Below are 12142 nucleotides of genomic sequence, written 5' to 3'. Positions count from 1 at the left end.
AGGCGTTATAAATGAGGCCCCAGATGATTGGTCGTGGTCGTGCTTTTTACAGCGCCACGGCTTCCACAGATGACATTTTGTTATGTATTTATTGTCAAAGCATTTAATGTATTCATTGCTGTCGGGATGTTAAGAGCATTCCATGGAATATAACAAAAAGTGTTTCTGAAGTGAATTACCTACCCCACCTTTAATGTTTGGAGATATAGAGAAACAAGTGTTTTTTGGTAATGTAAGTGTTCCTGCTAAATTAACACGTGCCAAACACCAACATTTGAGCTATGGTTTGGTTTTATTTAGTTGTTCCATCATTGAGCATTAGCCATGGCTCACTGAGGCACACATACTGTTCAGCAGGGATACAGAAAGTAATGATCACATACTGTATTGAACATGCTCATTTCCAACACATTGGCAAAATGTTATTTTTAAACAGTAAAACAATGTAAGTCACTCATCACCATGCACATAAGGAAGCAAAACTATTTCCCAGATAAAAAGCTCTTCATATGCCGAAGTTATCACTCGCAGACACCTTGACCGGCCAGGCACCGAAGCCTTGCTGCAGCAGGTACGCCTTCAGCACGTTCTTCGCCTCCTGGTACGCCTTGGCCATCCTCTGCAGTGACATAACACAAGTATAAAAAAAAAAATTCTGCAGAACACTTCTCTCAAAACATATAACACAAAATCCATTCCAAATATCAATTTATAGTTAAAGGTAGGGTAGGTAAGAATGGAGAAACCAGCTCGAGTGCGCTAGAATTTGAAAGTACACAACCGGAAAAAATCTGCCCCTTCCTTCAGACTTCCTTACAGAGCCCCTCCTCCAACACACACATGACCAATGAGGGCACGAGATAAGTTTGTGCACAGATGGAAGGCTGACAGGCAGGTAGGCCATCCAGTTATTTTAGCCGGACCGGCTCAGATGATTGGTCGTGCTTTTTACAGCGCCACGGCTTCCACAGATTACATTTATTTATGTATTTATTGTCAAAGCATTTAATATATTCATTGCTATCGGGATGTTAAGAGCATTCCATGGAATATAACAAAAAGTGTTTCTGAAGTGAATTACCTACCCCACCTTTAAGCCATGCAAGTGTGTGGATTCATCTGAACATATGCCGTCTGCTTTCCATACAAAATATAGTTAAAGACAGGAGTTATCCTGTCTTTAACTACTGTAGCAACATTATGCTTTTTGGGGTTTTCCCCTTTCCTATAGTCGGATATGTAGGATTGTGTGCATGTAAATAGTCTGCAAAGGATATAATCCGAAAGTTCCCACCAGAGGGAGTTATCTCCCACACACTCCCCACCTGCCTGAAACTCCTCCATTGGACTCCTTTGATTACTTCTTCCGTAACATAATGTGGTTATGTTACTCTAAGCGGTTGACCAATCACAACAGAGCCGGCCAGCTAACTAATCAGAGCAGACTAGGCTCTGGTTTCAGACAGAGGGTGAAAAGAGCAGGCAGTATGAGAAAAATAAAGAGCTTTTTGAACATTAGAGCATGGAGACATGTCCCAGGAGAGACACTACATACTGATATGAACCTGAACATCAGCAGGAGAGGACTCTTTAAAGTAGAGACACTCCATACTGATATACACCTGAACATCAGCAGGAGAGGACTCTTTAAAGTAGAGACACTACATACTGATATACACCTGAACATCAGCAGGAGAGGACTCTTTAAAGTAGAGACACTACATACTGATATACACATGAACATCAGCAGGAGAGGACTCTTTAAAGTAGAGACACTACATACTGATATACACTTGAACATCAGCAGGAGAGGACTCTTTAAAGTAGAGACACTACATACTGATATACACCTGAACATCAGCAGGAGAGGACTCTTTAAAGTAGAGACATTACATACTGATATACACCTGAACATCAGCAGGAGAGGACTCTTTAAAGTAGAGACACTACATACTGATATACACCTGAACATCAGCAGGAGAGGACTCTTTAAAGTAGAGACACTACATACTGATATACACCTGAAGATCAGCAGGAGAGGACTCTTTAAAGTAGAGACACTACATACTGATATACACCTGAACATCAGCAGGAGAGGACTCTTTAAAGTAGAGACACTACATACTGATATACACTTGAACATCAGCAGGAGAGGACTCTTTAAAGTAGAGACACTACATACTGATATACACCTGAACATCAGCAGGAGAGGACTCTTTAAAGTAGAGACATTACATACTGATATACACCTGAACATCAGCAGGAGAGGACTCTTTAAAGTAGAGACACTACATACTTATACACCTGAACATCAGCAGGAGAGGACTCTTTAAAGTAGAGACACTACATACTGATATACACCTGAAGATCAGCAGGAGAGGACTCTTTAAAGTAGAGACACTACATACTGATATACACCTGAACATCAGCAGAATAGGTCTTCTTTAATGCTATAATACAATTGTGACTTTGAAAAAAGTTTGACTAAAAAAAAAGAAGACTCCAACTCTGCGCGTGCTTTGACGCGTCAGTAGGAAAACCCGTCGCACACACGCACTTATTTTATTCGTTCTCAGCCTTTGAATCTGAAACCATTTGAGTGTTACCTTGGCCTTGCTGTAGGAGCTCGTTGCCAGCAGCTCCGGCCTCTGGGCCTCTTTGGCCACCAACTTGAAGCGGTGCAACATCGCCGCTTTGCACAGGCGGCTTGCAAGAGCAGTGCCACTCTTGAAGGGAGACCTACGACAAGATAATCCATGTAAAGTAAAACATTCGATGTAATCACAGACAAAGCTTTCACATAGTGGAATCAGAAAGTAGATCCCTACACAGCTCATAGACAAGGGGACTTTTCAAACTGAGGAACACTCACAAGATTTCCAGGCTGCATTGCTTCAAATTACAAAATAAATAATATCACCCAGTTATCTGGTTCATTACACTGACAGTAAGCTCTGACGTGACATTTTATATTAAATAATTGCAATCCAATCTAAAAGTTTTTAGCACAGAAAACCCCATCAAACCTAACCCCTTTGTGAGCAAATATGACTGACAGAATAGCTTCATGCACATTTTTGTCACCACATTTGACACCCAACTGTCAATATCTTATCAAGTGATCCTTACTCCTCTATGGTCTTGCCCTCCAGGCCATCCACCACCTCCAGGGAGCTGTCTCCTTCGCTCCAGTTGATACCGTAGGTGAACTTCCCTCCGTCGGTGCTGTTGGTGGCCACAGACGGCACCAGGCTGATGTGGGGTCTCATCATGCAGTAGAACATGGGCAGCAGGGAGGTGACCCCCTCCACACGCTGGCTAACAGAGATCTTCATGCCACGGATATCAGTGCAGCAAGTGTCACCTATAAGAGTTATGATTTTAAAAGTCAATATATTTAAGCAAATACACATGTTAAAGGTCACCTATTATGCAAAACCCTCTTCTTCATGTCTCCTCTACATCAACATGCGACCCCTCTTCTTCATGTCTCTTCTACATCAACATGTGTCCCCTCTGTGTAAAGAGATTCTGAAAGTTTCAGGAACAAAGATTCTCTCTCTTTTTGTCCTGATCCATTTATATAAAAACCTGTCTGAAAATGAGCTGATCAGATTTTGGCCACTTGATGTCATAACGATGTTTTGGCTTGTGTAACCATTAGCCAATCAGCAACCAAGGTAACCCCCCCCCCCCCCCCCCCCTTATCACCTGAATCTCCTCCTAGAGCACCATTGTGTTCTTTTTAACCAAATATCTCTCAGAGGGGCGTGGGGAGGGGCTCCTTATTTTCATCTAAAGTAACAGACAGAGAATCAGCACTTTTGAAACAGGGCTGAAACAGAGGGGATTATGGGTAATGCTGCAATGATCTGTTTGGTGTTTCGAGCCAAACACTTCAGAGACATGTTTGTATCTGAGACCTATAATATATTGATGAAAAACAGTATAATAGGGGACCTTTAAGTCAAACTTCACCCCCTTTCTACAACTTGAGAATGTTGTATTATTGAACTCAATCAATCCTTATTCTATCAAAGTGTTAAATAAGAAGATGGGTATTATTTTGGTGTCTGCATTTCAGATGATTGTGGGTTTAAAAAAAGGTTACTCAGGGGGCCAGAGGTGTGATTAATGAAGATAGTCAGGAAATGAAATGTAGGTGTGTGTGTGTGTGATGATGTAATGGTGTCACCTATCAGTGATGATGAATTGAATTTATCATGTAGGTGTTTTTTGCATATTCACACAGCCATTACAACTATCCTGGAGTTTCCATCTGTTATTAAATGTGGGTCATATAAACATTACAACTATACAAAGAGGAGAGGAGTGCCATGGAAGATATTATCTAACAATATTGACTCTTTGTAAACTTGAGTAGGTTATTTGTACACCTGTTCTTTTGTGCTTGGTCAAACAGAGGACTTAAAAGATGGGGAATGTGTTTGCAGTCTGAATATTACATGTTACGCTTTTATCCAAAGCGACTTACATACTCAATACTGTGGACAATCCCCACAGGAGCAATTGTGGGTGAAGTGTCTTGCCCAGGGACACAACGACATGCTGACTGCAGTGGGGTACGAACTTGCTATCCCCTGATTTGAAGTCCAGCACACTACCCACTGAGCCACAGCCTTCCCCATATAATAGAATATAGACTGCATGAATTGTTACATACTGTTAGGGCCTATTATTAGATCAACGGTTTACTTGAGAAAATGCAGGGCTCTATGTCACTATGGAGAAGTATGTACTCTACGCTACTTTCAAATACTTTGTAAGGCATTATAAGTTCCATACTTCTTTTACAGTAAAAGCTTTTCACATTTAGATTTCGTTTATTGGGACATTTTAAGGTTTTATGCAATAGGGTAGCTGTCTTTGCTGGTTGTGGGAAAACCACTAAAAGATCACGACTTGCCTATAAGGATGCTTTGCACATAGACGGGCTCAATGAAGTGGCTGAGCAGGGCTCCCTGGTATCCTAGCACCTGCCACTGAGTGAGCTTGTCTGTGGTGGACATGCTAACCACTTTGGAGCCAGAGTGATCAAAATCTGACGCGAAAACAGAGAACACCTGAAAAAAAAAAAGTTTTGTAGTCAACAGTTGCATTTCCATTTTATATTATAAGCCCATGACGCATTTAGCAATATACAACTTCACTTTTGTTGCATTTATTATAAAAGAAAGTCCTTGTGGATGGAAAATGTAAAAGTTGATCACCTTCCCCTCCACTGACAGGTGTAGGCTGATCTCGTTGTTGACTTGCCACGCCGAAATAGAGAGTGGGTTCAGACGCCTGGGAACAGAGCACAGAGCTGAGGAAGAGCACTGGATAACATTTTATTTAAAAAACAACTCAAAATACTTTGCTTTTTTAACCTATTGAAGCTTTTTATTTAGGCTGTTAAGACAAACCGGCTAATAAACACAGCCACATTTAGATTGAGTGGAAAACGACTTCCAATAATGTACCCCTTACTTGCAACCTTGATTCTATAACATCACTTAGTTTAAAGTACCTATTGAGAAACCGCAGTGAGCACCTCAAACAAACAGACCTAAAAGAACCAGAAGTGACAGAGCCGACTTTTGCATCGCCTCACACATTGCCTTCGTCTTAGACAAACAGTCTCAACATTGCCTTTCAGCAGGGCCAAAAGATCAAACACTCACAGTAGGGCTGAACGATTAATCAATTTTAAATCGAAATTTGAAATGATGCAATTATCAAATCGCAAAGCCTGTGATTTTTTTTGTATTTTATTTGTACTTCTTCTTGTGTGTCAGTCATCCACACCAATCAGAAGTGCTGTGCTCCACATGTACCAGCCATTGTTAACCAATCAGAAGTGGCCCATGATAGAAGGTGATTGACAGATTGATCCAATCACCTGCCAAGTATTTTTGAAAGTGCCTGCCCTTTTCCAAATGGCTTCCAATGGAGCTTTCCTAGATGGTTTGGTGAAACAAACCATCTGAGTCAGGTTAGTAATGCTCCATCACATGTTTTACATCTATTACAGGGTGAATCTTAAACTGAAGCTTGACTTTAAAGCAACCCAGCGGAAGTTTCATGTAAGTTTAGTTCTTTCACTCGTAGCTCGGGCTGCGGGGGGGCTAGAGACGGGAGCACGTTGATACGACCTTCCTAGCCGGAGATATGGCCGCATTTTACAATAAACTTCCGTTGGGTCGCTTAAAAACAAATATCGCAAATCGAATCGCAATATCTGTCAGAAAAATCCCAATTAGATTATTTCCCCAAATCGTGCAGCCCTAACTCACAGTTGGGACGGGATCCGAGCGGCTCCCTTTGGCAGCTGGTTCACGTAGAGGTGGAGGCTGATGCCGCTCTTCAGGGTGAGGAGGCCACTGCTGCTGCTCCGCTGGAAGATCGACTTCTCCGTCAGATTGGCCGTTTTGCTGAAGAACATCAGCAGGTGCCGGTACAGAAACCTGTCAGCACAACATTAGATTAGAGCAACATCGGAGAAATGTGAAGTGAAAGTGTCAAGGGCTGAAGACCTTCATTGCTAAAAAGAAAAAGGGTTCACTGTGTGTTCCCACATAAATAATCAGTTACAATAATCTGTACTGTAGCTAAAGAGGTGTCAACTGAATGTGAGCCATTCCCAAAACAGCAAAATTCATACATTGTTAAAAAAGGAATATTCCCAGAACTTTAATTTTAAACACAATAGGCGCTTTCACACCGCAGTACTTTTCCCACAAAGGTTAATCAGAACTTAGTTCAGATCGCGTTCACACCGGAATAAGTCCCTGAGGGAGGATTAGTCAAATGAAGCCGCTGACGTCACTTCTTCTGCTTTGGGTTTACTGGCAGGCCGCAAACAACTTCACGGCATATACTGCCGCCCAAAGTCCCCGGAGTTGGGGACTGGCTTCAGTTTTCTTTTGTGTTGCCATAAGTTAGATAATAAAATGGCGGCTTCACAAAACCTTTTGGGAGTTTTACGGGGCGTGGTTTGCATTCCGCCCAGCCAATCAGACATAGGAACCTTTTTCTCCCACGAAAGTACCTGCTCTCTAGCAGGGACGGAAAACTGACGGAAAAGGGGGTAAAACGGTTCTCATGAACTCATTTTAGTTCCGGCTCATTTTGGTGTGAACGCGACATTTCGGAACTATATCGGAACTAAAGTGGGAAAAGTACTGCGGTGTGAACGCGCCTATTGTACTCAACCAAAGCATTACAAATAAACCAACATGTTTCCCTATTAACACATCAGTGATGTGACACCAGTGCGTAATAATGACATGCTAAATGTTGGTAAGTAGATACATCAATCTGTACAGGCGTTCAAATGATTGCATATTTAGTACAATAATATAAGTGGTAATAAGTCGTGGGAAATATTAGGCATCTTTAAACCTGTTGGAATTCAATTTTTTTTTTTTTATAGCGAGCAAAACTATAGATGATAATTTAAATAACACTAATATAATGTCTCTACTGACAGCACCACATCTTCAGATGACATCATGTATGATATAGTATATGACACACTTACTAACCACACTGGAAAATTAGGTATTCAACAAATGAGTGTTCTGTGTGACACATTTTACAACCTTCAGTATTTCAAGGGGTTTAACCTGAATTGTTTTAGTCATTCATGAGAGTTGAAATTGTTTGGTTCAGTGGTTGATTAGATCAAGATATTGTATATAAAGTAAAATAATCTCCTGTAATCAAAGACTTGCATCATAGGAAATCCTTTCTTGCGTATGACATGACCCAAACCACATAATGCACACACAGGCTCATGGTTGTATCTTACCTCATAAGAGATCTCCTTGCAGTAACCACTGCATGTGAATCATGCACAACACGTCCATTCAACGAGGTACTCTCTCTGGTATTAAAGTTTCCAGTGCCTAGAGCGACCACATCATATCCGCCGGCTAAAGAGGGAGAGGAATTTTGCAAAAAAGATGAATGCATACATGTGTGAGATTTATATTCTGAACAGAGCTAATGGAGCTATACAAACATCATTACTTCTAATTAGCAGGTCTGTAGTATTAGATTTAGTACACATAAGACCGTTGTCAAAGTACCATGAGCAAATAAATGCAATAAATACTGTTTTTGTGAAGATTATAAAAATATCAATTTTCTTGAGGAACAGTGTAAGAAAGTTTTTAAGGTCGTCTTTACACTGTTCACAGCAATGAAAATTAAAACAGCTCTTATTGTTTCCAATATTATGGTTCATTCACACATTTAAAATACATTTTTGATTTAACTGTGCGTTTGTGAGAGGTCCCTTACAAGTCTGCATGATGAACGCTGCTGTGGTGCCAGCGCAGGCAGTGAACTCTGGGTGGCTGTTCATCAGTTTAGTGAGCTGATCCTTGACAGCGTTGGGAATCCGATGGTTTACAGGAGTTGTTCTTTCTGAACAGCAAGAAATATAAGACACCACGTATACAAAAGTTAGATAGAAATGTGCATATCTACTGTAGCTTACAGTTTTAGCAGTATTCAATGCATTTCCCCTTTTTGCTTCAAAAAGCATGTATTTAAAAATGTCAAGATTCATATTTGTTTTTGTTTCTTTGGCAATACTACAGAACAAAGCTTTTTAAAATGAAATAAAACGGGGATTTTGAGTGCTAACTTTTAACTTTATCGAACACAATCATTCTAAAAAATACAGCCAGACTAACCAACACGTTTTTCAGGCCAAACAGTAGAGGTGTTCTTCAACAGACGCAAGTCACCTGACCTCCATACCAACAGGTTAGAACCATGGATGTATAATAAGAACTGGATACAACGTGGGAGGCGGGGTCTCGTTCTTTCCTATGAGAGCTGCTCATTGGAGCAACGTCACAGATTACCCATCATGCCTAGCTGTCAGAGCAGAAGAACCCGTATGTGCGCTCACAGAGCATGCGCCCCTTAAGCCCCGCCCCCCGAGCTCCCACTCTCGGCTCAGTAGAATGAATGGACGGTTTTTAGTGCATTTTACAACTTTAAGGACCGACTGATTCTAATAAGGGCTATAAAATAGTTCATACTGGGTAGTTTATTTAGTTTAAAAAAAAGTATCCGCTGATTTACAGACGTCTCTTTCCCAATGTTAGTCAATGAGGAAAAGTATTTCTGGGCCCAGTGACGTCACGGACTGATACGGAAATTGTAGTACCGCCGTTTGGACACAACCCCTCAAATTAAACTTCAATATTTCATTTAAGAGAGATCAACATCATGCCACTGTCCTAATATTTGCCATCCCGTCGAATAGAATCCAGAATTACAGTACCATGATCGGCTTTACAAGGATAAAGGTCAGAGATGGAGGGCTTCTCTTTTACTGGCAGTGGTGGACGGACACCTAAGAAAAACAAACAGGCATGGGAATGAATGAAGATGAGATCTGTTACTACACTTTGGCATTCCTGGAACTGTATGCTACAGAAATACTTTGTTAGATCAGTATTAAACATTTACCTGCTGCTTCGGGGAAGTCAGACTTCAAACAATCCAAGGTGGGCAGCAGGTCCGGCAGAGCGAGCTGTGCCGCTTTCAGCCGAGCCTCCTTCTTTGTTATTCCAACACCAGTCCTGTACTCAAACCCATCAATCACCACGCAAAAGGCAAAATAAAGCCCTGGTAAATTGCCTGAGAAACAACAGAAGAATGGATTGGAGAGAAGTCCTCTAGCTGTCTTTTACAAAAGAAACTAGTAAGCAGTCAGATTTGGGAATCATGGGAAGATCTGAGCTAGAGCCATACAACCAGATTAAAATTTGAACCTAGGCAATATATGAAGTTTGCTTTGTCATTGTATGTTGTATAATCAAACAAAAGGCTTTCATTGACAATAATAAAACAATTCATCCCACAGGCCATAAGAATGTTAAACACCTGCATTTTTTAAAGAACATACATAACATTCATCTGTTTGCAACTCACATATATCATATATATCAATATTCCAAATACTGTATAGACTATTCTGCACAGTTTCTATCATATTCTGTTTCTATTATATTTTATTGAACTATTTTATCTGTTTTATTGTGTTGCACTGTTGGAGGAGCCTGTGACCTAAGATTGTCATTGTCATGAGAACACTGTAGCTATGCACACATGACAATAAAAGCCTTGAAACAAGTGGTCTCTGAAGTCTCACAAACATGTCGAGTGGTGTATTTGTACCTGGAGTCACTGTCTCCTTCATCTCCAAGTGGAACTGCAAAACCTGGGCAAGCTGATGGATCAAAGAGATGGCGTTTGTCTCACCTTGCTTGTATATTTCAATCAGTTCTTTAGGTGAAGCTGTTGGTTTGGCATAACCTTTGTTGGTGAAATAAGAACAGGGCAGAAAGAGCAGATTAAAATTCTACAGTACAGATGTGTTCATTTTGATACAACCGATGGGTCAAAGATGTTGCTACAGTCATTAAGGTTACAAGCAAATTAGATTCTTATACTCACCATTTTTATACGAACCCTTCCCTTGTTTGTAAGAAGTATCTTTGCGTGGTTGATTTGACATTGCGTGCATGGTTCCTAAAAAGGGTTCAAGAGCGTCCAATTACTGAACAAAGGTGGAAGAAGTACTCAGAACTTGTACTTAAATGAAAGTAGAAATACCAACGTGTAGGAATACTTTGTTACAAGTCAAAGTCCTGTATTCAAAAGGTTACTCAAGTTAAAGTGCAAGTATTACGTTAGCCAGGGGGACTTGCTATGATGTCCATTAAGCTAACACTCAACACGTTAAACTTTAATTTACAGTTCCTTTAACTCTATCTACGGTTATAATTCACCGTTAAAAGTAAGACATTGTGTCACATTAACATATCTTTCAAGTTTGTTAGCGGGGTTAAAAACTAAATAAATAAAAAGAAACACATGCTACTTGACCTCGTGCAGTAGTTAAGCTAACTGTCGAAATGAAACCTCTCCACCGCGAATTTGCGGCGAACTCTCACTATAACGCTTATGTTTGAGGTTAAAAGACAAACAGAAACATATCCTTTTTTCCCCATCCGTTTGAATTATGTTTTAAACGGATTAAAAGTGTCCTCTCACCGTTGACGTGAAGCTCGATACCTGCTGCGTGGCGTTTAGAGACGTGCGTGCAGAGATCCTTTGCTAAAATGATGACCTACGCGGTTTGGAAAATTGACGACGCTGTTTTTATTCGAATTTTGTCTCAGTGTTGCAGGTCGAAACTACAGGTTCAGGTTGCACCTTTATATATACAGTCTATGGGTTGCACGCATTATACTGTTTACAAATGTTGCACGTTGATCTCTCTCCAGAAGTCCTTCGTTGTTGCAAAAGCTTTAAAGCCATTTATTCGGGACTTTGCAACTTTTAGATGGAGCCAATGCATGGATTAGGCCAAGTAGTGTTTTTGGTGATCCACTGAGTTTTCATCCAGAACCGTGAAGGTGCTTTTGTGGTTTAAGTAAGGTTTGTTAGATGTTTGGTAAAAACATTGATAACCCTCTCTGGATGAATTGCAGTGCTGGAAAGTAACTAAGTACTGTACTTAAGTAGATTACACTGTTGAGGTACTCGAGTATTTCAATGTTCTAGGCCTCTTTACAGCCTATTTCTAGTCGCACAATTTGGAGGGAAATATTGTACTTTTTGCTCCACTTCATTAATATATTAATTTAGGTTACTAGTTAGCCTTCTTTGCTGATTCAGATTCTTAATAAAAATGAATTAAGAATAGAATAGAATTTAGCAAACTACAGCAGATTCTCAGCAAAGAGCGTTTTTTAGTTTACTGCCAGATTAAGCACTTGTAAATGCATTGCCAATGGAGGAGGACATTTATAACAGCAGCATTTTAGACCTGCAGATGTAGACATCTTGATGTCAGCAACTATATTGAGAAGATAGGGCAGAAGTAAAACCATTGTAACAAACTACGTTTTTGGAGTACACTGAAATGTGCTTAATTTCCTTTGTTCTCTCGAAATCTGTAGGCCTATGTTTTTTAGACTGCAACATTCAGGGCACCTTTAAGGCCCAAGATATGTGCGTTAGGTTTTGCTCCGATGGAACTCAGTGTAAGTTATGAAACATTGAAGTGGGAGGTAAACAGAAAGGGGCTTCCTTTCTCACCTCCCCCCCG

General features: G+C 40.5%; 1 protein-coding gene across 2 annotated transcripts; it reads right to left on the bottom strand.

Moving 5' to 3' along the window:
- Window positions 1-273: 273 nt before the first annotated feature.
- Window positions 274-11173, bottom strand: adad1 (adenosine deaminase domain containing 1 (testis-specific)). Of its 2 annotated transcripts, none has more exons than XM_034133805.1 (13): window positions 11083-11173; window positions 10483-10557; window positions 10204-10341; window positions 9493-9663; window positions 9305-9376; window positions 8308-8433; window positions 7814-7937; window positions 6297-6467; window positions 5232-5307; window positions 4928-5084; window positions 3130-3364; window positions 2607-2739; window positions 274-619 (listed from the first exon to the last, which is right to left on the bottom strand). In XM_034133805.1, the coding sequence occupies exons 2-13, from the start codon at window positions 10550-10552 to the stop codon at window positions 506-508; spliced, it is 1587 nt and encodes a 528-aa protein (XP_033989696.1). In that variant the 5' UTR covers window positions 10553-10557; window positions 11083-11173; the 3' UTR covers window positions 274-505. The 2 variants fall into 2 exon arrangements, with proteins under 2 accessions (XP_033989696.1, XP_033989697.1); XM_034133806.1 differs by lacking the exon at window positions 11083-11173 and adding an exon at window positions 10915-11015.
- Between the last annotated feature and the right edge of the window lie 969 nt (window positions 11174-12142).

This window comes from Trematomus bernacchii, unplaced genomic scaffold (assembly GCF_902827165.1).
Source record: "Trematomus bernacchii unplaced genomic scaffold, fTreBer1.1, whole genome shotgun sequence".
In the NCBI taxonomy this organism is placed as follows: domain Eukaryota; kingdom Metazoa; phylum Chordata; class Actinopteri; order Perciformes; family Nototheniidae; genus Trematomus; species Trematomus bernacchii.
The sequence above is the reverse complement of the archived record's forward strand: the minus strand, read 5'-3'. Positions and strand labels throughout refer to the sequence as shown.